This window comes from Thalassophryne amazonica, chromosome 1, assembly GCF_902500255.1.
Source record: "Thalassophryne amazonica chromosome 1, fThaAma1.1, whole genome shotgun sequence".
Lineage (NCBI taxonomy): Eukaryota > Metazoa > Chordata > Actinopteri > Batrachoidiformes > Batrachoididae > Thalassophryne > Thalassophryne amazonica.
The window spans coordinates 147667643-147695517 of record NC_047103.1 but is presented as its reverse complement, the minus strand read 5'-3'; the positions used below and the strand labels follow the sequence as shown (position 1 = coordinate 147695517).

Here is a 27875-nt window from a genome sequence, read left to right as displayed (position 1 = left end):
TTTGTGGTGTATAAGATGTCTTCTTTTTCTTTTTTTTGTGGTGTGCAGTAGATCTGCGGGAGCACCCCCAATTTAGTTGTACCCCCCTGGGTACAATGACAATAAAGAGTATTCAATCTGTTCTAATTCTAGTCAATAACTGAGTGATAGTAATCAAAGCAGTTTGGTGAGGGAAGCTTCCAACATACTGAAGACAACTTTGACAGAGTTACAAATGTCTGAGGATCCAACTGTAGAATCCTGGCCTATGATACGTTTTGTCTTTTACATCATCCGTTACATTTTCATGGCACAAAGAAAGACTTAAAAAGAAAACATGAAGTTCATGCTTGAAGCTTCAGTCTTCTAAATACTCAAGTCCTTCTTCAAGTTTGATGAAGTCCTGTTTAAGAGGAAGCTCTCAGCTTACACTACTCCATGCCAGCTGTGTTATGCAATGGTTTTTGCTGGATTCCCTCAAAGAGAGATTTAATATTCCAGTCCAGTTGTTAACTGCTATTATTTTGCTTTATATGAGATTATATATGACAAATCCCTAACTACGGTTATTGTTAGACTGAGCTGAAACTGAAATGTCTTGGATTTGTATTTTGGAATGCAACATTAGAAATAGAAAAACACTTCTTTTTGTGGCCTGGAGGTTAGAGGGGGCGGGCTTGCTGCCAGAGGATCCTCAGTTTGATTCCTCATTAGACAGGAAACCTGCTAATGTTCCCTTAAACAAGATCTTCCATGCCCACGTTGCTGCCAATATGCAATTGGGCTTGCTGACATTTGTGCAATCAGAGGGTTAAAATACATTTTTCTACCATATTTGGTGCCAACATCATCAGCAGACTCAGAAGAGAAAGAATTAGAGATGCATGGTATACAGGAACAAAAGTTCAAATTTTATGTTACCATGACAACCAAACTACAAAATAACACCTCAACAGCAATCTGAGGATCAGAATACACATCTACTAATTTTAGTGCCAATATCTTCAGTCATCTTAAAGGAGAAAGAATTAGTAATGCGTAGTGTATATAGGGATAATGCAAAAGAAACAAAAATGTACAAATTAAGTACAGTGGCTTTGGTTGTTAGCATGGTTGCCTCATAGCAAGAAGGTCCTGGGATTGCTTCCCGCCTTGCGTGGGTTCCCTCCAGGTGTTCCGGCTTCCTCTCACTTCCAAAGACATGCAGGGTAGGTGAATTGGTAACTTTAAATTGACCATAGAGGTGTGTTCTGAGTGTGTGTGGTACGCCCATTAGTCCCGCAGGTGTTTGGATCTGGGAACTCCCCCAGACCACCCTAGTTACGCTTTGTGCCGCTGACGCCCGTGGCCACGCATGGGTGTCCCGCGCTGTGATGTCAAATGTTGGCAGGTATGTATGTGGCCCTGACTGGTGTCCTGTCCAGGGTATTGACGCATTTACGGTGTCAAATCTCGTGGGTAATCACGTTCTCACTGGGGAGGCCAAGATTTCGTTGTTAGTGTAAACAAGCATTTGCGGCAACTTGTTTGCAACATTGCATCGTTATGGAGGTGAGTTCAACCAAAATATGTATTTAGGTGTTTAACTAAGATAATCGTGAGTCTTTAATGTGAGTTTTATATATATATATATATATATACGAGGTCTGTTAGAAAACTATCCTACCTTTTTATTTTTTGCAAAAACCATATGGATTTGAATCACGTGTGATTGCATCAGACAAGCTTGAACCTTCGTGCGCATGCGTGAGTTTTTTCACGCCTGTCGGTTGCGTCATTTGCCTGTGAGCAGGCTTTGTGTGAGCAGTGGTCCACCCCTCTCGTCAGATTTTTATTGCGAATAAAATGTCTGAACGATTTGGAGCTTTGCTGCATCAAATTTTTCCAGAAACTGTGAGAGACCTCCAGGTGGACACCATTCGGAAAATCCAGATGGCTTTCAGGGACGATTTTATGGGGATTATACAGATTAAGGAGTGCTCCAGCCGGTTTAAAGACCGCCCACAGCGGTTGAGAGCGCGGCGCACTCCGAGCACCGCTCAACAGGCTGACACCCCACTGAAACAACGAGATCATTTCCAAAGTGAAGGCTTTGTTGATCCGGGACGTCGTCTGACTTCCACAGAAATGGCAGAAGACGTGGACATCACCACTTTTTCGGCACATTCCACTGTTACAGGAGATTTTGTCATGGAAAGAGAAGTGGAGGGATGCGCCACGGAGCCGCTCATGGCGCGGGACAAAAGCACCTCCGTGTTGGTCTCACAGGACGGCTTTCAGATGGCTTTCAGTGGCTTTTCAGTCGTGTGACTATCCGAGAAATTGTGGATGAGCTGGACATGCCAGAACATGTCCTGTGAGGCTTCATCACGGTGTCCTGACGCGCGAATTCCTCCCCTCCTCTTTCCATGACAAAAACTCCTGTAACAGTGGAATGTGAAGTTCATTTCCAAACTGAACGCTGTGTTGATCCGGGATATCGTCTGACTACCACAGAAATTGCGGAAGACGTGGACATCAGCACTTTTTCGGCACATTGAGACAGACGTGCGGAGAAATTTGCGCGTTGGGACGGAGCCGCATGGCGCAAAGCAACGCCGTGATGAAGCCTCACAGGACATGTTCTGGCATGTCCAGCTCATCCACAATTTCTCGGATAATCACTCGATGGAAAAACCACTGACAGCTGTCTGAACGCCATCTCAAAGCCGTCCTGTGAGACCAAAATGGAGGCGTTCCTTTGTCTCGCTCCATCAGCAAATCGGTCGTGACGCGCAAAGCCTCCGCTCGGCTTTCCATGACAAAATCTCTTGTTAAAAGTGAAATCTGCCGGAAAATGGCTGATGTCCAGCTCTTGTGATAACCAGAGAAAGTGCACACGATGGTCTCAGATCCACAGAGCCATCCGTTTAGAAATGATCCGGTGGTTTGTGGCTCTCGATGGCGGCACGGAGCGTGGCGCGCCGAGCGTCCTTAAAGCTGTCCTTTAAAGCTGTAGTAACACTCCTTATTTTCTGTGAAGCCCGTTAAATTTTCACCGAAAGACAGATAAATTTTTCTAATGGTTTCCAGCTGCCAGTCTCTAACAGTTTCTGAAAAAATTCTGATGGGAAAAAAAGCCCAAATCATTCCGCCATTTCCTGACAATGAAAATCCGCCAAGGGGGTGGACCACTCCTCACTCAAAGCCTGCTCACAGGCGAATGACGCAACCGACAGGCGTGGAAAAACTCACGCATGCGCACGAGGGTTCAAGCTTGTCTGACGCAATCACGTGATTCCAATCCATATGGTTTTTGAAAAAAATAATAAGGTCGGATACTTTTCTAATAGACCTTGTACACCATAACACCAGTTATTGGGCCATCCCTAATTGATACAGGCATTACAATACAAAAGACAGACATTACGAAGGGTATCAATGATATACAATTTAGCATAACAGATTATGATCTTCAATGATGGATTGCCTTGTGGAATAATGATTCTTTTCTCTTCACTGAGTCCGAGACTCAATGAGGAGACTTTACCTTATTTGTAGTCTTTCGGTAGCATGGCCCAAGCAGAGGGTCACCCCTTTGAGTTTGGTCTGCTTGAGGTTTCTTCCTATATATCATCAGAGGGAGGTTTTCCTTACCACTGTTGCCTGTGTGCTTGCTCTAGGGGTTGGTAAGGTTAGATCTTATTTATGCGTTGCACCTGAGGCAGCTGTGTTGTGATTTGGCACTATGTAAATAAAATAAAATTAAATAAAATTAAATAACATTTTTTCCTACTACTTTTTAATCTTTATTTTACTTTGTCTTTTATCTGTTTTATTGCCTGTTGTAATTTTAGTGTCATTTTTAATTCATCTATTTTCGATTGGAGGTAACTTGCTGCCCATTTTTTAATTATGTACAGCACTTTGGTTGAATACTGTCATTTTAAACGTGCTTTAGAAATAAAGGTTGAGTTGAGTTGAGCAAACACTTTGACTTCACACATTTATGTATGCGTTAAAACTGGTTTATGGTAACTCACTCATCATAAAAGTGTAATTCTTTTGGAGGGTTGTTCTTTAACAAAAACACTTGACAGCATCACTTGACCAAAACATAATTTTATTAATATATGTACCACACACTAGAAAAAGATACCTATTTCCACTCTAAATCCTGTTTTTCATGAAAATCTTTCCCCAAAGGAGCGTTGATTCATGATCAGAATAGCTTGTTGTACAGCCTGGCCTCCAGGGACCTCACTGGCAATCAACACAAAATTGCTTTTCAAGTTAAAGTTGGAGTAATACATCATTTCTGGCATGTCAGTGTGACTGATGGGCTTGTTTCCAGAGTGGCTTACAAACTTAAAAGGGGTGAAGAGGTCCCTGGACGAGGCGCACAATTAAGTTGATTATGTTAGCCAATCCTGATCTTGAATCAGTACTCTTAATGTAAAGAGGCTTTATAAATGCAGTCAGCTGAGACACATAGATAATTTTCAGTAGGATGTAGAAAAGACTGATTTGTTTTATTGAAGTATCTCAACAGACTAAGCCACTTATAAAGTGTAGTAGAAATGTCACAGGTCAGGAGGGTTTACTACTGTGTGAGCCAGCTGTGTCCAATTCAGTCAGTTCCAGACAAACAGTTAATTCTTTAGACAGTTAGCTAGAGAGCTAACTATGTAGCTAGCTAGGTACATAGCTACTCAGACAGAAGAATATACATCTACGATATCCATTAAACACACTGAGTGACAGATATAAAGCAATCTAGAAAGCTAATGTACCAAGACAAACAGATAGAAGGGTATCTAGCTAGCCAAAGGATGGAGAGATGGACAGACAGACAGAGAAGTATAATTACGCTTCTGTCTAACAAGGTAAATACAGTGCATCTGGAAAGTATTCACGGCGCTTCACTTTTTCTACATTTTATGTTACAGCCTTATTCTAAAATGGATGAAATTAATTTTCTCCTCAAAATCCTACACACAATACCCCATAATGACAATGTGAAAAATGTTTTGTTGAAATTTTTGCAAATTTATTAAGAATAAAAAAAAAAACTACAAAATCATCATGTACATAAGTATTCACAGCCTTTGCTATGAAGCTCAAAATTGAGCTCAGGTGCATCCTGTTTCCACTGATCATCCTTGAGATGTTTCTACAGCTTGTAACATAAAATGTGAAAAACTTGAAGCACTGTGAATACTTTCTAGGTGCACTGCAGACAGCCACCCACACACACAAATGAAATGAAAGCAACCATATAGGTAACTAGGTGTACAAACACATATATTGCAGATAGATATATCGCTACCTAAGAACTCAGTCAAACATGGACAGGTAACTAGACAGCTTTATATATGCCTGAATAGATCCTTGTTATTTGATTAGTGGTTTGTATGCTATGTGACATGCATTATTCATACCATTTGCCATTGTGTTCCATTTCCCGTGCAATTTTGGTGATATTTAGCATGCAAATTTGGTACTATATGTTTTGTGCTATTGCATGCCTGACCACTGGGCTGCTCACACTAGTGGCGACGGGGCTTAGCTTAACAACAAACATGGCAGTGTTTGTTTTTGTGACAGATGACAATTTGAACAAGCTTATTATTACTGTTATCAGTACGGCATGAACCATCTGGAGGCCTTTGCAGTATTCGCTGGGATGTCTGTAGCTGAATACAAGTACTGTTGGATAAAAAGCGCGACAATTTCTGTTGCGATTTTTCATTGGACTGAGGAAAGCAGACGGCAGTGTATACACAAAGAAGTCAGTGCACTGTGTCAGATACGGACTACATTGTCAGGATTGCCTTTGAACTATCTGACTGTTTTTGAAAGTTGATTGAGAACAATTTTAGATTGGATTGCTATTTGAAGTTTGTGTTGGATTATTTAGAACCTCTTGACCTCAAAGGACCAGCGACACACATCAAAATGTATGTCTCCTTTCTCTTGTTCATAAATTAATAAAATATCAAATGACAAGGATCTATTTTAGGCATTATATAAACCAAATAATGAATGTAATGGAAAGAACATTTCATTTTTTTACCGAATGAAATATTCTTACCATTGCACTCTTGAACATTCATTATTTGTATAATATACCTGGTTGCACAGATCCATAACTAAACAGACACCTCACTACCCAATCAGACACCCAAACAGAACTATGCATAAAACATATGAAAAAAAAATGGAAAAAAAAAAACCCACTCAACAAAAATATAAACGCAACACTTTTGGTTTTGCTCCCATTTTGTATGAGATGAACTCAAAGATCTAAAACTTTTTCCACATACACAATATCACCATTTCCCTCAAATATTGTTCACAAACCAGTCTAAATCTGTGATAGCGAGCACTTCTCCTTTGCTGAGATAATCCATCCCACCTCACAGGTGTGCCATACCAAGATGCTGATTAGACACCATGATTAGTGCACAGGTGTGCCTCAGACTGCCCACAATAAAAGGCCACTCTGAAAGGTGCAGTTTTATCACACAACACAATGCCACAGATGTCGCAAGATTTGAGGGAGCGTGCAATTGGCATGCTGACAGCAGGAATGTCAACCAGAGCTGTTGCTCGTGTATTGAATGTTCATGTCTCTACCATAAGCCGTCTCCAAAGGCGTTTCAGAGAATTTGGCTGTACATCCAACCAGCCTCACAACCGCAGACCACGTGTAACCACACCAGCCCAGGACCTCCACATCCAGCATGTTCACCTCCAAGATCGTCTGAGACCAGCCACTCAGACAGCTGCTGGAACAATCGGTTTGCATAACCAAAGAATTTCTGCACAAACTGTCAGAAACCGTCTCAGGGAAGCTCATCTGCATGCTCGTCGTCCTCATCGGGGTCTCGACCAGACTCCAGTTCGTCGTCGTAACCGACTTGAGTGGGCAAATGCTCACATTCGCTGGCATTTGGCACATTGGAGAGGTGTTCTCTTCACGGATGATGCGAAGGAGATGTGTTGCAATGCATGAGGCAAATGGTGGTCACACCAGATACTGACTGGTATCCCCCCCCAATAAAACAAAACTGCACCTTTCAGAGTGGCCTTTTATTGTGGGCAGTCTAAGGCACACCTGTGCACTAATCATGGTGTCTAATCAGCATCTTGATATGGCACACCTGTGAGGTGGGATGGATTATCTCAGCAAAGGAGAAGTGCTCACTATCACAGATTTCCACTGGTTTGTGAACAATATTTGAGGGAAATGGTGATATTGTGTATGTGGAAAAAGTTTTAGATCTTTGAGTTCATCTCATACAAAATGGGAGCAAAACCAAAAGTGTTGCATTTATATTTTTGTTGAGTATAAATACAAATATAATAAGATGTGTAACTTCTTTTCCCATTCAAAAAATCATTTTGTCTTTTATGTTTTCTTCTCCCATTTGTAAGAATCTGTATTTTGTAAGATTTTGTAATGTATCAAGAAGTGTACTGACATAGGCAGAACCTATTCTTTTGAAAGAAAAGGAGCATCTTGTTTCTGTGGTTCATGTCAGTTTGGCTCTGCGTTTTTGGCACTGTAGTGTGTTATGTAACACCTAAAGAGATCCTTGTCATTGGCAGTGGTGGGCACAGTTCTGATAATTATTGAAGATAATGTTTTCATTATCGGATTATCTTTTCAGATAACTTTGAAAACCATTATCAGACCAATTATCTTCCAATAAATTTTTGTCCGATAATTTTTAGACCGTTAACGTGGTAAACAAAGCTTAACAGCTACAAACTCTTATAAAATTTAAAATCAGTTAAGCACCTACTTGTTAAATGTTCTGTAGCAGATGTGTAGTTCTAGAAGAAACTGTTCTATCCTCTGCAGGCAAATGAGAACTAGTCACAAAAAAAAACAAAAAACATTTCTTTTAACCCCATACTGATATGCGGGCAATATCACCCAAGTCACCCAAAGGCATACATTTTTAACTTGTGGTTCAAATTTAACCGAACTAATTTCGGACAAGTTATTTAAATTAACGTCACATCTGAAGTTTTATAAAGTGAAAATATCAGATATATGTTTTAGTTTTAAAGTGTGCTAATTTTTAAGGTTTTAGTGTGGACATACTGTGTCCAGGTGCATTATGGGTATAGGGTAATCTCAGTACGTTCACGACATGAGAAATGCATTTGAGACACTCTGATCAGGCTGGAATACTGGAATTTACTGGTTATCTGTAACTTCCGATACCTTTTTTTCTGGTTTATCGTTTTAACTTTATCAAAGATAACTTTTCAGTTATCTGATTATCTGTTATCGAAGTTAATTTTTTGGTTATCCGTGCCCACCACTGGTCATTGGATTGTAAATTATATGACAAGTGCCATTATTTTTCCCGCTGTATTGAAAAATAATCTGACTGTAGTATGATTGAAAACACATGCTAGGCAGTTTAGTTCCATTTACCAAGCATTTTGGTCCCATTTTGGTTTCGCTTTATTGAAAAACACATTTTTGTAAAAACTTATCCATGATACAAGGAAGCTAAATCAAGCGTGCCAGTCGCAGATTAGTAGCTTAACCAGTGTTCTTAGGGACATATTTAGTTGCCAAGTGCTGTCAGAGGAAGACATGTTGGACATGTTCATATCACGATTTTCCACTGGATTGAGGAAAACAGATGTCTCTTTCCACACCACACCACACACACACACACACACACACACACACACACACACACACACACACACACACACACACACACACACACACACACACACACACACACACACACACACACACACACACACACACACACTCTGTTTCGGCTCTCGGGGGTTCTCACTCAGCTCAGCAGCGTGTCAGTGGCTTGCCTGCTGGGCAGAGTGAACTGCTGTGCAGATACACAGCTGCTTTTGGCTTCTTATTCCAAGAACAAACACCTGTAGAATATTATGTAAAGTATCAAATGATAAAGATGTATTTAGGTGTCAAACAAAACAAGTAATGATTATTTTCCATTCATGCCATGTAAAGTTGAAAGGTGGAATTTTCCTTTCAATGCCACACATGCATTATTTCTATATTACGTTGTGGCCGTTATGTGAGAGAGAGCTTGGCCAGGAAAACTACAGTAAACAAAGAGAGGCTATCAAGTCTGGGGAGGTTTCAGTTTGGCTCGCTGGGGTTGCTAATGGCAGAGAAACTCGGGATAGAGAAATAAGTAATTTCACAATGTTGAATATGTATGTGCCACCGTGGTGCATGTGCCGCCTCGCCGGATTTTGATTGTCAAACAGAATCACAAGGGAGTTTGTAGGTGGGGCTGAATTCCTACCCTTCATTGAAAAATAAATAAATGCCAAATGTGTATATTTTTGTTAATGACAACTGATTTGAGTACATCCTTAGATCTAAAATAACCCCTAAACTGGAGAGCAACCGTACTTTGTTGGAAGTTGGTATTTTTCAAAGTGCCATTTTCTGAATCTTTAAAGAAACATACAAAGAAAACCCAACATAACCAAATAAAATGTGAGCTTAGCAAATATTTAAATAGCTCCAGGCTATGTAACTTATAAATATTAATGTAAATATTCATAAATAATGGCACTTGTAAATTCAGCAATTCAGACACTACAACTCACCTGCACTATGGTAAACATTGCTGACTGGTGCTTCTGAAAATTCATACATTTTTAGACCACAAGTTAATTTATTCCAGTGTGATTCATTAGATACCACTGTGAAATGGTTGCTGCAATAATACCTAAAGTGTTGAAAATTTTAATAAAAATTAAAAGTTTTATTATAGAAGCACTCCACATGCTTGCAGCGAAGAAGCAAATTTTGCATTAAGTGCCACATAACATTGATGTTGTCCACAGTGCTTTGTGCGCGTGATATGAACGGGTCCATAAAAATCTGGCCCATATTAAAATGTTGAGCTGAGACTTTTGGTGGAACATGAGTGTTTGGACATTTCAAATTTGATTTTTCTTTTACCCACCGAAGAAAGAAAACTTGTCAAACCCTGCAATTATTCCCAAAGGTCAATGGAGCCAAAAACATTTGCACAGTATTATACGCGGGGAGGGTCTACTAGTGCTAGAGTCTGCCATTCCAAAGCTCTGTATATTATTTGATGGTGTATATTACAACCCCAAACTGATTTTAAAGTTCGCAAATAAATGTAATACTTTTAAATAGCTAACAAACCAGATACAGTTTTGTTGATTTTGTTGACATACACCATTAATCACCTTTAACTGTACTGTTGTCTATAAACCTGTTGAACTGAAAATCAAGAAATAATGGTAATTCACTATAATTAAATGGGGATTTTGTTTTTTTAAATGGTCACACATTTGTAACATTATTTCACCTACTTTAGTGCAACATATAGCCTACCATAAATGTAAAAACAGCTTCAACATGCTCTCCTTAATACTAGGACTAGGGGAGCCTAGGACTAGTTGGAAGTTCTCATTATACATAGTTGTCCAGTTATCTATCTGTCCACCCATCCAGGCATCTATCTAGACATACAAGTAGATACTATCTTGCAAGGTAAATATCTACCTACCCATACAGATGAACAGATAACTAGATAGCTACCTAGCTAAACAGATAACTATAAGACAGGCAAATAAACAGACAGCTGTATGGATAGCTACACATGCAGACATACAGATAGCTTTGTAGCTACTTAAATAAAAGAGATCTAAATTCTGAAATATCTTCTTGGAAGCTAATGTATTATCGTTCCATAATTCAAAAGCTCTTGAGGTAAATTGAAATCAGATAATTGAGAATAACTTCAAAATATGAACTCATCTAGTCTGCTTGAACTGACTGGAATGGAACGACGACTCCATCCTTGCTATGGGTCAAACATACATTCCATATATAACTGTATGAAAATAGAAACATTCATTAGATACATCTTACATAAAAGCTTTCTCTGAACATACAAATACTGTGGAAAAAGTGTATATGTCGAGTAAGGGATTGGGGTTGATTGTTCTACAAAAAACCGAACAACTGCAAAACACCATACAACAGTAAAGAAAACCAGTGTTTCAAGCACCACCCATCCCATCCCTCCCTGTCTTTTTTTGAACTTCTACGTATATCTGCTTGATTCATGGCATCAATTTTACATGAATATGGAACACCATCAAGTGTCTTCGAGAACCACTGTCGCTCATACATTTTTTAAAACCACTCTGTGTTTACATAAAGTGGTTCTACTGTAGTGTGCAGCATCAGTGATCATTGTGAGGTGGCCACTACAGAGTGCAACTTTAGGGTCCTTCATACAGGTAAATCAATTTTTTTTTTCATTATTTATAGGACCCAATTTTAAATCAGAAAGTCAATTAAATAACTGCAGATTTAACTTGTGTGGGCAATATTTGTATTTCTACTTTGAATATTGTGAAGATCTTCAACATTTTCACTCTTAACCCTTTTCATGGCAAAAACACCGCAAGGCATCATCTGAAAATAAAACTCTTCAATGAAACGTGCTGATGAAATTTCTTTCAGCCTTGTATATTTATAGTACTCTGGACTTAAAATTATAGAAATAAATAGGCAATATTTAAATAATGCATCCTTTACGGTAAATGGCAGTGATCACAAGGAAACGGCAATGTTGTTTCCTTAATAGTTATTCTGTTGGCTATTCATGTATGGTAATGCGTGCCTGTAGATTACATTACAATGATTTGTATTACTAAGTTGGAGCAATATTTAAAAGCAAAATTAAACAAACAAAACTTTTGAAAAAAAAATTGGAGCTGGCCTGGATTTATTTGAAAATAGTAATGTTATACTAGATATCAGGGTGAATGTGAGGCATTATTTGTAAAACGCTTTGAGCGTCTGATGCAGATGGAAAAGTGCTATCTAATCTGTCTAAATGGACTGCTAGTCCATTTTAGATATGGATGCCTGCAACACATTCAGGAAACATTTTGAAAGCAGTTTTACCAATAGATTCCATTTTCAGCAACACTATTATTTAGGGAATTGTACACGTCATTTCATTCAGTTTTGAAAGTGGGAGGGGTCTTCATTCCTCACTTCAGTATAGTACCACCCATACAGTGATTGTGAAGCTGTGCAACTGTGCAACATTTGTGTATACAAATGTATTTTCTGGCTTACCACACATAATTACAAGAATTCAACTCGTTAAAAAGCTGCTCAAGAAAATAGGAATAAAATTTAATAGTATTACTCCACCATATGCCATTCTTCATTGCCTTCCAGAGTTTAAAGTTTTTTGTGGACGTATCTAGAGATTCTGTGAAACCATATGTGCTGTCTATGGTGACATACCTAAAATTATTTCAACTGATCATTGAGGAATGCTGGTTATTCAGTCATACTTTTCTGTTAAAATGTTGCCCTTTGACTGATCTTTGGTGATAAAGGACTCAACATTTCCTGCATTTTCTGTTTATACCTAATATTATCACACTACCAATTTAAAGGTTATATTCATTTTTTTTTTCAATATTTTTTCAGTATGTTAGATTATTTAGGGTAGGAAGAGTAATCCAATGGTGTAGAATAATGCATTCATTGGTGATTTAAATACAGCCAGCTCTGATGTTAAGGGTAAACTGTTCAGTACATACTGTACAAGTATATATGGTAGTATATTTTTTAACTTAAGTGGTAATAGTCTTGATATGTTTGGTAGTGCATGGAGAAAGGCGCAGAGACGTCTTTTTACATTACCATACACTACTCATAATAAGTTACTACCCCATATTTGTGATATTCTTCCATGTGATATTTTGATAAATACAAGCTTTATTAATCATGTTATTGCAGGACTTACACCTGATAATCCTGTTGTACACCACTTGTTTCAATTGTGTCTAGGGATTCAGATGTCAAGAACTGGTTATATACTTATACTTATGTCATCTATATGGTTTAGACCCGTTTCACATACAAAATATGAGTAAGAGTCATGTTAAAGCTTTAACACACAAGAGATTTGTGAAGTCAGCAAATAAAGTTGATGTTCAACAAGGTGTGCAAATCAGAGAGCTTGTACAAATTAGGAACTGTGATTTTAATAGTGAATTTTTACTGACAAAGGATTAAGTATGTGAGACAATAATGTACCTATGTACTAAATAAGTTGTTACTTTTTTGTTATTAAGTCTTAAATTTGATTTTACATTGTTTACTTTTAATTGTACATGTCTATTTTTGGATGAATAAAATGTTATGTACGAGGTCTGTCCATAAGAGGACAAGTTTGGACATGTCCAGCTCTCCACAATTTCACTGATACTTACTGGACTGGTAAGCATTGAAAGCCGAGATAGACATGTCCAAACTTGTCCGCTGACACGCCGAAACAGAGGTGTTCCTTTGTCTCTCTTCCAAAGCGAATTGGTCGTGACGCGCGAAGCCTCCGCGCGGCTTTCCATGACAAAATCTCTTGTTAAAAGTGAAATCTGCCAGAAAATGGCTGATGTCCAGCTCTTGTGATAACCAGAGAAAGAGCACACGATAGTCTCGGATCCACAGAGCCATCAGCTCAGAAATGGTCCGGTGGTTTGTGCCGTGTCGTCGCAGCTCGGAGCGCGGCGCGCTGAGCGCCCTTAAAGGGGTCCTTAAAACTGTACTACCAGACCTTATTCTCTGTGAAGCCCGTAAAATTTTCACCGAAAGCCAGATAAATTTTTTGAATAGTTTCCAGGTGCCAGTCTCTAACAGCTTCTGAAAAAAGTCTGTTGGAAAAAAACCCCAAATCATTCCGCCATTTCCAGACAATGAAAATCTGACGAGGGGGCGGGACCACTCCTTCCACAAGGCGTGCTCACAGGCGAATGACGTCACCGACAGGCATGGAAAAACTCACGCATGCACACAAGGGTTCAAGCTTGTCTGACATGAAAACATATGAATCAAATCCATATAGTTTAAAAAAAAAAATAAAAAGGTACAATACTTTATGGGCAGACCTCGTATTCCCAGTAGGGGTGGATATTACCACTGATTAATTCCATATTGATTCAGGCAATCCAGTCTGAATCTGATTAAACCTGCTTATAGGTAAATTCAATTATCATATACCTATAAATGATACGCCAATATGATTGGATAAAACACTAAAGAATAAATAGCAATACACCCTTTTCGCAGATGGGTAATATTTTTCATACCACCGGAGTAAAACCTACAAAATGAATGTCGCCTTGGTAATCAGCCAATCTGGACAGCGGAGCGGCGCCAAGACGAAGAGGCACGGTCAGAGGAACTGTGAAATACTGGTGAGTCACTATTAATAATTTCTTACGTGTCCAACCTCGTAGGTTGATCGTTAAAATTTAATTCGTTAGTTCTAAACGCCATCATAATTATTTATAGGAAAACGTTAATTTTTTTTCTACTAAGGTTTGAACTTTGAGTGTCTAAACAGGAGAGAAAAGTGAGAAAATCTTAATGCCTGTTTGAGAAAAGTGTATAAAGTGTGTAGTGAGGGGTTTTACAGCCTTAAAACATCTATAATAATTGTAAAAAATAACGCCGACTACTTTGCGGATTTCGCCTATCGCAGGTTATTTTTAGAACGTAACTCCCAAGATAAACGAGGGACCACTGTATATGATAAAATCATTATCAAGTTGTTCATCAATGAATATGGCTTTTTACACCCTTCAGAAAACCATACAACATTTATCATTTGTTATATGATAAAATCGTTATCAAGTTGTTTACCAATGAATATGGCTTTATACACCCTTCATAAAACCATACACCCTGAGGCCAAAGCCATATTATTTAGGGTAGCCACCCTGAGCCATATTCATTGGTGAACAACTTGATAACTGATAATATATAAAAAGTAAATATTCCTCACTACGATTACATGCAGGGGTGTCAGACTGGGGGGGTAAAGGGTACTATGTACCCAGGGCTCAGAGCATGGGGGGGCCCCACAAAAAACTGGTATTAAATACATTTTTGTGTTGCATGTCATTAATGTTCATACAATTCATGTTGTAAAAGAATAGAATTAGAATGAATGTATAAATGTTGCGAAACATAATTCTGCTCTAACAATAATATTGAAAGATCTCTGAGGGCCCTTCCCACCACTGCACAGTTGTACAATGGTTTAGTCCAGGCGCACAGGCAGCATGCTGCCACACACACACATCCCACACGGGATCTCACAGAAAGAGGAGGTGTTTAGTAGAGCTGAAACAACTAATTGATTTAATCGATTATTAAAATAGTTGTCGACTAATTTAGTCATCGATTATTTGTTAAATAACTTTGTTTAACCGCAAAAAGTTTCATTTCTTCCATATAAATCATCCGTTTCTACAGCGCAGCTTTGTTTTGAACCTTGAACCAATCGAAGCAGTGCTTCGATCTGCTGCTTTGTTGATTCATTCATTTTTTTTTATTCCACTTTATCTTAATTTTTCCCCACTAAAACCCAAAGAGCATATGCCTGTGAGTAATATTTACCTTTTTATGTTAATCTGACCTGTTATGGTCTTCTGAAACAGTTGATAGATGTATTTTATAACTTAAAAACGGGACCGATGCTAACGCATTAGCATGTCTATAACATTTTCAATGTTAAAGATAGCATTAAGCTGTTGCAGCTGTCAGCACATTTGTGTGCTAAAAGAGTCAAATGTATTACAAATTGTAATATTTTTTAATTTATTTTTTATTTATATATTAGTAATAATAGCAACAACAATAATAGTAATAATAACCAGTAATGCTACAATACAATTTTAGAGAAAGAAACACAACAGAATAGATAAATCCAACTAACAATGAACATAAATAAATAAATATAGAAATAACTGTTTCCTGTGAACACATAGTGACTCTTAAAGCGCCACTTCACCCCTGTTTTATTTAAGTTTAATGACGATTTGTTTCAGTCAAACCACATGTAAGCTGTGTTTTTACACAAGAAAAAAATAAAATGCAGTTAACTGCACATTTGTGTGTTTTTCATGAAAATATGTTTTTAAAGATCACATATTACACTTTAGCCAGGTCTTTAAAACAGTCTTTTATGGACTCTTGCTGTAATATGTTGTCAGTGGTTGAGATAGTTGTTGTAGGCATCTAAAAATGCTCATAATTGGATGAAACCTGATGGAAATCTCTTTGTGGTGTGTCGGTGATGTATGTATGTGCAAAATAAAACAAAACACTACTGCAGGTATGTTTTTGACGAGAATATAACATAACTTTGTTACAAGCTCAAACGTTGCTGTTGCGTGATAAAGGCCTTTTAATAATAACTCAAAGAAATAATGGCAAAACTCACATGTAAGTAAAAAAAACCCCCCAAAACGATTAATCTAAAAAATAATCGACCGATGAATTGATTACTAAAATAATCGTTAGTTGCAGCCCTCGTGTTTAGGCTGAAATAAAATGTCTTTCCTAAAAAAAAAAATCAAAGTCCGGATTTCAAAAAAGAAGAGAAAAAAAGGACAGGAAAAGAAAACTAAATGAGGGAAAGCAGCTGCTAACCAAATTCTTTGAAAAGAGAGGTGAGCTTGAAAGATAACTATATTGATTTTCTAGAAAATGGTGCAATTTGGTCCCCCAGACCTCCCAACTCAATATTACTCCCCCAACTTTAAAAAGGGTTCTGACTCCCAGGTGTGATCTAAGATATACATGATTTAGACTTGGATGACTACACATTAGAAATTTGGTGTTTGCGTTAATAAAAAAGAACAGTGTGTGTGTGTGTGTGTGTGTGTGTGTGTGTGGGGGGGGGGGTCTTCAATATGGCTAGTACCTAGGGCCCAGAATTTGGTGCTATGCCCCTGATTACATGGAACTATAAAAAACCAATAACAAATAAGCAAAACTTTTGCATTGAACAGAAAGTTGTTTTATGAGTGAGTTCAACTTTTAAGCCCATTTCCCAGGGACGGAGAAAAACAAATTCTGAACAGATAACCCTTTGGGTAAATAACTAAGACAGTTTTAACTCCATCAAAATGAACAAAGACTGTGTTGTAGACCTTCTGTACAAACAAATATTTCATACAAGCAGTACAAAATTGAAGTGCTTTTCAAAGATACTATTAAATGGCTTAGTTTTTCAAAACAAATGTAAAAAGCCTCTGGACACAACACAGTCCTTCAAAATGAAGCCTACAATTTTATAGCAGAGCTTTTCCTCTGCATTATTAGTTAAAATGGGTCCATTCATTTAACATCTCAAACATCAGTACTGCAGAGTGTATTGCCTCGGTGACTGGTACACATTGTCCTGGTCTCCAAGATGAAAAACAAATATATATATATATGTGCTTGTAATGTAGTCCATGAAAGGTAGCGTGATGTCTCATCAAATGGTTCGGCAGATTTGTTGTTGCACAATATTTTGTTGCAGTATTTGACCACACAACATGAGCACATTAAATGTTTTTTTCTCATTTCAGTAAATTTGTTAATACACATCCATTCCTGCATTTCAGGCCTGCAAAGCATTCCACCAACAGCTGGGACGGAGGCAATTAAGGGCTAGTGATAATGTAATAAGAAATAAAATGGTTTAAAACAGGTGATGTCAACAGGTGACTGCAATGATGATTTGCAAAAGCAGTATCTATGAAATCCTGAGTCTTTGAGGAGCCAAGACAGGCAGTATGTCATCAAATGCATGAAAAAAATGATTGAAATGTTTAAAAACAATCTTCTTCAAAGCAAGATTGTAAGGGGATTTGCATTTGTACACAATCTGGAGGAATTTTAGTGCATAAAGGGCAAGGTTCACATACAAGTTGATCACCTCTGATTTCAGATAGCACTGAAGGAATGAAACTATCATTCATCAATAGCTGATATAAATACATGGGCAAGGGATTACTTTGGGAAAACTTTGTCAAGCACTACAGTGCACAGTTAGATTCACAAATGCCAATTCAATTCATTTTCAATTTCTTACATTTATATAGTGCTAAATCACAACAGCGTTATTACAGAGATTTTAGAGCAACATATGCTCCTTTCAAGATGATAGAAATTCAGGGTCATCCATGCGTTTTTCAGTATGAATGATAAATGGTAAAAGGACTGCATTTATATAACGCTTTTCCATCTGCATCAGATGCTCAAAGCACTTTACACATCAATGCCTCACATTCACCACGATGTCAGGCTGCTGCCATGCAAGGTGCCCACTACACACCGGGAGCAACTAGGGGATTAAGGACCTTGCCCAAGGGCCCTTAGTGATTTTCTGGTCAGGCTGGGATTTCAACCGAGGATCCTCTGGTCTCAAGCCCCATGCTTAACAGGTAGACTATCACCTCTCCTGATAATGCAAAATCATATTCTGTACACATTCAAAAGGCATGGCTGTGGAGGGAGAGAAGATATGGGTACTGACCTGGTCTGCCTGCATTCTTGACCTGTCCCCAATAAAGAATGTGTGGACAAATTTGAAAGAAATGACAATGATCCTGGATAGTTGCACACCTTAACACATTGTAGGAAGAATGAGACAAAATAATACCTGAAATGCTTCATTGCTTGGTGTCCTCAAAGGCAAAACATCCTTTAAATGTTGTGAGAATGAATGGCAACATCACAAAGTTGTAGTATCTTTAGTACCCCACCATTTTTTGGAACACGGTGCTGGCCTTAAATGCAGGAATAGATGTATATTAACAACTAAACGTAAGAGTCACGACAAGATTTTAAAGTAAGCACCGGGATGAAAAACTCTTGGACGCATGTCCCATGGTTTTTGAATTGTGTTGCAGGCATCACATTTGTGATCAGCTACCAGTTACAAATATCAACTCATTAACATATTCAGTACAAATATTGTGTTTTTGTGTCTTTCTTTGCATGTCACATACTGTTATAATTTTCCCTAAAGTGAAGTGTGGAGATGAGTATGTTCATGTTTGTGTGCATGTGTGTTTGTAACCCAGCAATCATTAAAACACTTCAGTCTTCTTGGCATTGAAACTGCGTAAAGCATCATGAACAAAGCTCACTAACAAACAAGATTTTACCAGACAACCACTGCTCTTAACTCATATTCAACAATTAACAAACGTATGTGTGAACTAGTAGATTCACTGTGAAAATTCCCATAATAATAAGAAAACCTTTTTTGTTATTAGAACTAATTCTGATGTACAACCAAAACTAAATGTGCTACAAAATGAATGGTGAGCAATCCTTTCGAACGTCTCTAGTGGCAAAAACTGTGTTCCGGATTTGCTTCTTCAAAGAATAAACAGCTCAGCATGCGGCGCGATGATGGATGAGGTAATAAAGATAATGGAGGGATCTCTGAAGCTGTGTCTCTCTGTGTGGCACCCTTTCTAAAGAAGGCACTATGGGTGCTTCACCATCTCGTCGACCAAGATTTAGCAACACAACCTCATTTCCCAACGGCTCTTAAGTTACAGCTGTTGGTTGTTTGGTTTCCGAGAGTCACAAAAGGTACCTATCCATCTGGGACAATACTGGCGGCTTGTTCTACTGCTGAGCTTTTATTCTCAAGTGCCTCCTTATTGGTCTACAGCCTTGATACTTACCATGCACTGCAGTGCGTTTTAGTCATACTGCTCCTGAAGCAGCATGTCTTTCATAAACCCATACAAGGGATCCACCGCGTTTCCTCCACATTTACTTTTGACCTTGATTCATGAGCCGTGATGCAGAAGGTGACGAGGAGTCTGTCTCACGAGAAGCATGGACCTGAGACCTGAGACCAACTAGAGGTAGAGGTAGCTGACCCAGTAGACAATGTTGAAGAGCAAGAAGGAGGTGGGAAAGAAAACCCGGGAGTAAGAATCCAGCTCACGGATGTTGACATGGATCCGTCCTTTTCTCCAACCACCTTCTTTACACTCCTCATAGCAGCAGAAGAAGCTCTTGCAGTCTTTTCCATCCAGGCACTCGTACAGGCAGTTGTCATCGTAGTTGTGCCAGAAGAGGGAGTTGCCTATGGGCATCATGGGTCGAGGTGTGCGACTCATATTGAAAGATGAGTAGGCCTGTACGGGGTGATAGAGCGAGTATTATGGGTAGTAGCAACTGTCCATGACCTATTAATTAATTCTATTCCAAGGTGTAAAAAATTAATTTACCATATGCAAGTCATGGTTAAAGAACTCCTTGATCTCTGTTCTAATGCATTGAGAAATAATTTGGAATAATGCACTTTCATGGAGGCACAACGCACAATGCAAGTAAGAGTTTGATAAGTTGATATTTTCCAAGCATATCTATAGCATGCACTGTCCACAAACCAACTGGATGGGAGACATAACGATATGATCAATGTTGAGACATCAATACAAGCCTTCACAAACATCAATTAAGAAGTTATAGACACTAAGTGGATTGGATGGTTGATTAATTGTCAGACAACTACAGATGAAACTAACAAGTAGTTTCTCTGCTTGCTGAACATTGCGTGTTTATTGACTTGCATTCTATTGCTTCAAAATGAAATCAGCTAGAATGTTTCTAAGCATTTGTTTAGAATCAGATGGAGATCCATTGACATCCCATTTAGCACTGCTCGTGGTGCTTTCCTTTTGATATGGACTCTGGAACAGTATTCAAAACAGGTTTCGAGATATTCCAGAGTAGTCTTTCAAGTTAGCATCACTAATTTGTAGGGGTGCCGGAAAAAAATCGATTCACGTCCGAATCGTGATTCTTATTTATTACGATTCTGAATCGATCCAAAATTTCCAAGAATCGATTTTTAAAAAGCATTTTTAAAAACATTTTCTTGCTTACTCGCTGCGTGTACTGTTTGTCAGGCAACGGCTTCCGTACTACAGCGTCCCCGCGAGGGGAGGGTCCGGTATGCTTCAAACATTCATGGGCTGCAGCTTAGCATGGTGGACAAAGAGCTAATTCAGCCAGCACTGTCTTTGCTGAAGGCAAATGTTTGGGCGCATTTTGGATTTTATTATTTGCTGCGTAAGAAGGAGCTTGACATGACTTATGCAGTGTGCAAAATCTGCAAAATGAAAGTCAAGTACTTCGGAAAAACTTCAAATCCGCAAGCCCACATGCTACATCATCACCCAGAGCTAAAAGAAGGGAGCAGCGGTATCTGCCGACTACTGACCAGCGCTTCGCTAAACTGCCAGCCAACTCTGAACGAGCAAAGCAGATAAGAAAATTTACATCTAGACTCACTTGATTAACCGTGTAAAGCTGCATTTTCTTAAACATAAACATTTTTGAACTAATATAACTATTTCTCAGAGCTCTTTGAATCGAAAATCGATTCTGAATCGAATTGTCACCCCAAGAATCGGAATCGAACTGAATCAAGAGTTGTACGATTCACATCCCTACTAATTTGTAGGACCAGTGATAAGTTTTGGCATTAGTCCCAGCCACTGTATTATTTTATTCTGGTTTTAGTTACCTTTTCTTTTGACTCTTTAGTCAAGTATTTGCCCAAGTAGTGGGCACTATATTTCTCCCCTACAGTTACTACTTGTTAGCTTGGTGCTTCCTGCCTTACTGTGTGGTTATGCGACTTGGGTGCTAACCACTGACCTAAGGTGGCGATTTGTGCATTCCTTGGCTTTCTTCGGCATGCTGAGGTGCACAACAGTGAGGCACCTGCATGCTGTATCATGTCCAGAGAAAAGTGACACATGGACAAAAGCTGACATCACAATGCAAGTGACACACCTCACTTTAGTCTCCCTAAATAACTGTTCATTTGACACAAAGTAATTTAAGTAGTACTCAAGGATCCTGCAAATACTAAAGACACTCAGTCATTACCTTAGGACACTTGTTAGAATCCAAGTGTCACAACCACACAGTACGACGGGAAACACACTGCAATGCTGTGTGCTGGTCACGACTAAGCTAACAATCTAGCAACAGTGGGGAGAAACATGATGCCCACTACATGGGCAAATTCTAGTCAAAATACACAACACGATGAGAAACTAAAAGCAGAATCAAATAATACATACAAAGCATGTCTGGGTATAGTGGCAAAAGCTATCATCTTTTCTACAAATAAGTGACAATTGAATCACTGCTCTGGAATATCTTGACACCTGCTTCAAATGCTGTTGTGGAGTTTGTATCAAAAGGAAACATTGCAAACTCTCCTAAATGGGACCTCAGTTTATCACTGACTAATATGAAACAAATGCTTCAAAATGTTCTACTTGATTTGATGTTTGACAGGAAGCAACCCTGCAATGTTGTGTGCTAGTCACGACTAAGCTAACAAGCTAGCCACCATAGGGAGAAACATGATGCTCACCCGGTGGACGAATTTTAGACAAAATATACAACAAAATGTGAAACGAAAGCCAGTATCAATTAATAGATGGAATGTGTGTCTGGGTATAGTGCCAAAACCTTTGGTCAGTTCTATAAATAAGTAATACATGCTACCTTTCACCGTGAGGACTGCGAATAGCGTTTCCAGTTTTAAAATGCTTCTCAAGTCTCACTTGTTCACCTTGGCCTTTAGCTGAGTAAAACTACTTTTATTGGGTCTTTTATCTGTTTTATTCCACTGTATTATTGTTGTTTTTATTGTTTTTATTATTTCTATTGTCGCGCCTATTTTATTGCAAAGTACTTTGGGAGGCCGTTGGCTGTGTAAATGTGCTATATAAATGAAGCTGACATTAACATTGGCATAGTTTCAAACACTGATTTGGAGTCAGTGTTAAAAGGAAACATCAGGAAATGTAGTGTAGTGTTAGTTTTGGCAGAAGACTCATAAATCAGAATCTTACTGAATTACTAAATTCAATCCAGCCACACATCCTTATCCTAAGAAGATGCCTCACATTAACATCACGATGCAGGCTTCACCATTAAAAGCTCACTGTCTTACTCACTTCTTTCTGTTTGCAGTTGCCACCTGATGCTCCCTCCACCACCCCACCGCCACCGGTCCCTGTGTGCCACGGGGATGGGCTCTGCCCCCACCTCTTGCATTGGCAAGATTTGAGAGACACTCTGCTTATCCCACTGCCACAATGGGGACCAATGTTAAAACAAACATTGTACTTTATTGCAAGTTGTGTAATAAACTCTTTTATTTACGCGCCTGAGTCTTCTGATAGATCTATACTAAATGGAATCTCAATACCTCACCAGCTGATTCGAATCAAATGCTTTGGAGCATTCCAGTTAATTTCAAGTTGAAAAATATTTAAACACAAGAGAGTGAACTAGGATGGCACTGTTTTTGAATTTCATAGTATTTAAAAGCTACAATCAGCACAAGGTCTGTATGCGCACTTAGGACATACGAGGTCTGTCCATAAAGTATAGGTCCTTTTTATTTTTTTCAAAAACTATATGGATTTCATTCATATGTTTTTATGTCAGACATGCTTGAACCCTCGTGCGCATGCATGAGTTTTTCCACGCCTGTCGGTGACATCATTCGCCTGTGAGCACTCCTTGTGGGAGGAGTCGTCCAGCCCCTCGTCGGAATTCCTTTGTCTGAGAAGTTGCTGAGAGACTGGCGCTTTGTTTGATCAAAATTTTTTCTAAACCTGTGAGACACATCGAAGTGGACATGGTTCAAAAAATTAAGATGGTTTTCAGTGAAAATTTTAACGGCTGATGAGAGATTTTGAGGTGACACTGTCGCTTTAAGGACTTCCCACAGTGCGAGACGTCGCTCAGCGCTCTCAGGCGGCGTCATCAGCCTGTTTCAAGCTGAAAACCTCCACATTTCAGGCTCTATTGATCCAGGACGTCGTGAGAGAACAAAGAAGTTTCAGAAGAAGTCGGTTTCAGCATTTTATCCGGATATTCCACTGTTAAAGGAGATTTTTTTAATGAAAGACATGCGGACGGGTCCGCGCGTCGGGACGCAGCCGCCGCGACGCTCCGCCACAGGAGAAACACCTCCGTTGGAAGGGTTAAGGACAAGTTGGAACATGTCCAGCTGTTAAACAATTTCTCATATACTCACTCCACTGAAAGCCATCAAAAGCCACCTGGATTTTACAAATGGTTATCAACACGGAGGTGTTTTTCCTGTGCCGCCGCTCTGCGTCGGCTGCGTCCTGACGCGCGGACCCGTCCGCACGTCTTTCATTAAAAAAATCTCCTTTAACAGTGGAATATCCGGATAAAATGCTGAAACCGACTTCTTCTGAAACTTCTCTGTTCTCTCACGACGTCCTGGATCAATAGAGCCTGAAATGTGGAGGTTTTCAGCTTGAAACAGGCTGATGACGCCGCCTGAGAGCGCAGCGCGACGTCTTGCACCGTGGGAAGTCCTTAAAGCGACAGTATCACCTCAAAATCTCTCATCAGCCGTTAAAATTTTCACTGAAAACCAGCTTAATTTTTTGAACCGTGTCCACTTCGATGTGTCTCACAGGTTTAGAAAAATTTTGATCAAACAAAGCGCCAGTCTCTCAGCAACTTCTCAGACAAAGGAATTCCGACGAGGGGCTGGACGACTCCTCCCACAAGGAGTGCTCACAGGCGAATGACGTCACCGACAGGCGTGGAAAAACTCACGCATGCGCACGAGGGTTCATGCATGTCTGACGTAAAAACATATGAATGAAATCCATATCGTTTTTGAAAAAAATAAAAAGGACCTATACTTTATGGACAGCCCTCGTATGCTGCTTGTTAAACAGAAATCAAAAATTTGAGTTTAATCTGATAGTAGTGTGACAAGATTTTCAGACATTTTTCCATTCCTCTGCTCCCCTTTAAAGAAAGAGTGGGAGGATGCATAGTGAGAAACAGAGAAATATGTAACTTAATTCTTTAGACTGAGCTGACAGTCTTCCTTAGCCCAGAGACACATTCAGCAGAAGTCTTTTACACTGGGAGGACATAATAAATAAGGATGGGTTCTGCAGAGAGAGAAATGATAGCAGAGGCTGACTCAGTCTTAGTGGATGTGTGCCACTGCCTTTAAAGCTTTCGTGACAGGTGAAGCCTTGAATCCACCCACATAGAGCATTTGGCTCTCAGAAAGGAACAATCAATGAAAAAAAAACAAAAAAATCTTTCAAACTCACATTTGCTCCCACATGCCGCACACCTGGATGGGCAGTGGGCACGACTGACAGGATGGTCTTCAGTCAGTGGCTATCCTATAGCTGATATTAACAGAACAATGTTGCCAGCAGATGATATTTTCTGCCAGCATCAAACAACTGCTTTTAAGGCAAAAATATGAGGATTTCAGAATCTAGCATCAGCAGGTTGAACAATCCTCCAAAAATTGACACTTCATTATGCCATGCTGAAGGCCTGATGTTTACAGTATGAAAGAAGTGTCATGGTTCGGATTTTAGGTGCTGTTCTGTTTCCATTACTTTTTCTTTCTCAACCATTTCTGTGTTTATTGTGTATTATTTAGGGCCAGATTCACTAAATGTTTGCACCTGTTAAAAGGTGCGCAAACACCACAGCAATCACAAAAAAAACATACATGCTGATTTCCTAACAGTACCCAGTAAGGAATGCGTCTTTTAAATGTGCAAAATAGCAAGCATTATCCATTCAGTACTTTTGTCTTCATGCATATGCAAGTTTTGGCATGTCCACCCGAGTGTGCAGAATTCTGGTAGGAAACGTAAATCTGTAAGGTTTGCACATGCAACACAATTTCTTAAGGTCAAAAGAAAATATAGTGGGTCCTGATAGTGCCTGTATTTTGAGCATTTGAAACTTTGGCGTTAACGTATGACACTTGACAGAGTGCTGTTCCATCACCACAGAGGCTGCCACCTTCTCATACACAGAATTTAAAAAAACATCCATTGGAAGCATCAGGCATAGTGAAAGAGTAATTTTGTGCTTGTGTCCATAGTTGTCTGTCTGTGCATTCCACTGGCCAAGTGCAGCATAATTCTTCACCAGTTTGGTTAAATACCATGAATGGATCATTAATTAAATGTGTGAAATAGGACTTTATTTTTAACTGTAATTACCAGCACATGAACACGCTCAATTATGTTGCAGAGTCTGTGTAACAAAGCACAAAGTATATACAGTAGCTGCTAGTTGCTGATCAAACATTAGTTTGCATGCAATGGTGATTAACACCTGCAAAATCCTCATGTACATACTGCTGTTTATGTCACATTAATGCCCGCTGTCATTTGTGTACGTATTCTACGTAAGTCACCCGCAAAACTGTCTCCAGCCCAAAGTGTAAAAGTTTGGAAAGCCTAAGCAATTTAGCACTCATTATCTGGGAGTTTAATAAATCAGGTCCTTTATATTTTACTCCTGTGGTCTTTGCTCCTGGTTGGTTCTTTTATTCTGACATTTGTGCTGTGTCCGTTCTGTATGAATTTAGTTCTGAGTTGTGAACTTCCATGGTGGCGTAGCTCCGCACTTCTGCATGTAATGATTCGGGCATCTTTATAAGCTCCGAAAGAACACTTACCAGATTGTTTCAGTTTCTTCCAGCTTTCTCGCATTTATTTTCCCAGTGCCATTTGCATGTTATTACAACCTGTTTACCAACCTTGCTGCCTTTGTTTGACCCTCCCAAGTTTTTGCCTGTCACTTAAAGGATTTGTTGGCATGGTATGATGTCACTGTGTACCGACCATTCCATGATCTGTGATAATCCTTTTTGCTTTTTCCCTCTGATAGACTGCTGTCTTGTTGGACTGATTACTTGTGTTCTAAATGTCTGCCTGGAAAAAAAAAAAACATTTAAATTTTGCCTACTGTTACAAACTGCTGCTAAGTACCTGTCCTGGCCCAATAAAATATGTTGCACAATTTAGACCCCCTATGAAAATTTTGTGAGAGGCACAAGAATGGACATTCTGGACCTGACAGGCCAACTGGTAGATGTTGTGGTTCAGTGTGGAAATGTCCGATGAAGGTTAGGTGCCACCTGATGACACCTTCTCCTGGTGGAAAGCTGCAGTTACCATGAGGTGACTGGAAGCAGTGGCATGTAGAAGCATCTGGATGTATTTCATAGTTCGTTAGGTTTCATGGTTGAGTGGAAAGAAAAATTACTTAAGAACTCTAATCTAATATGCAACACGATTATTCTATTATGTTGGCAATTTTGTTGCATGTGTAGGATTTATTTTAATGTCTTTTTTATAATTTTCCTTGTCTGCTTGTTCTTTGTTTATTCGTCAGAACCCTATGGATGGGCTTTCATTTTATTATGTGGAGGGGTGGGTCAGTGGCCAGGCAAGAATGAACCCCAAACATTTTTTGGTGAAGATGCAGATTCAGCATTGTAAAATTCATTTGTCAGCCAATTTCTCTTTGGATAAACAAAAGTGTGGTCAGGTATGGGTCCATGCACTGATGCAGCATGTCAGCACATATGGAACCACCCTGGGTCACGGATGCCATTCACTTAGGCAGACAACTAATCCATCCCCACCTCTTGAAAGTAACCATCTGCCTGCTATACCCAGGTGCAACGTGGGTATCCACTTGGCCTTCCCCACTTACTCGGGTCATCAACACTGAGGTACCTAGGTGGTGGATTATGGCCAAAAAAATGCACCACATACCAAAATGTCATAAGAGATGTTCCTGAACAATGCAAGTGACTCCTCACCTTAGTTCCGGTGGTACCCAAGGAGCCTTCAAAGAGACCTAGTATCAAAGACATTCAGTCATCACCTTAGGCCACTGGTAAGTGTCCAATTATGACAACCACAAAGTAAGACAGGAAGCACCAGGACCCTAAAAACATGGAACTTTGTTTTCCCGAAAAGACACTGGCATTGCCAGAGACTTCTGTGGAAAGCTCTTCTGACTCCTTAAGCTCTTCCTAGATGTCTTCTGATCTCTAAGGCCGATGACTGACAGATATAAGTGAATATGTATTCAAATTTGACAGTTTTACTGCATACAGATACATTTTTCATAGCTGAGTACCGGAAGCCAT

The 27875-nt window shown here is 39.3% G+C and overlaps 1 protein-coding gene and 1 long non-coding RNA gene across 2 annotated transcripts in view; one reads left to right on the top strand and one right to left on the bottom strand.

Moving 5' to 3' along the window:
* The first annotated feature begins 194 nt into the window (after window positions 1-194).
* LOC117515135 lies at window positions 195-27634 on the top strand. The gene is made up of 3 exons (XR_004562074.1): window positions 195-207; window positions 5748-5753; window positions 27548-27634. It is a non-coding gene; the product is annotated as an uncharacterized LOC117515135 (long non-coding RNA).
* The window catches only part of LOC117515123 (gamma-aminobutyric acid receptor subunit gamma-3-like), a 378931-nt gene continuing 369910 nt past the window's right edge, over window positions 18855-27875 (bottom strand). Inside the window, exon 10 of the mRNA XM_034175623.1 lies at window positions 18855-19998. Coding sequence (XP_034031514.1) covers window positions 19717-19998 — 282 coding nt within the window. The 3' untranslated portion in view covers window positions 18855-19716. The remainder of the gene's footprint in view (window positions 19999-27875) is intronic.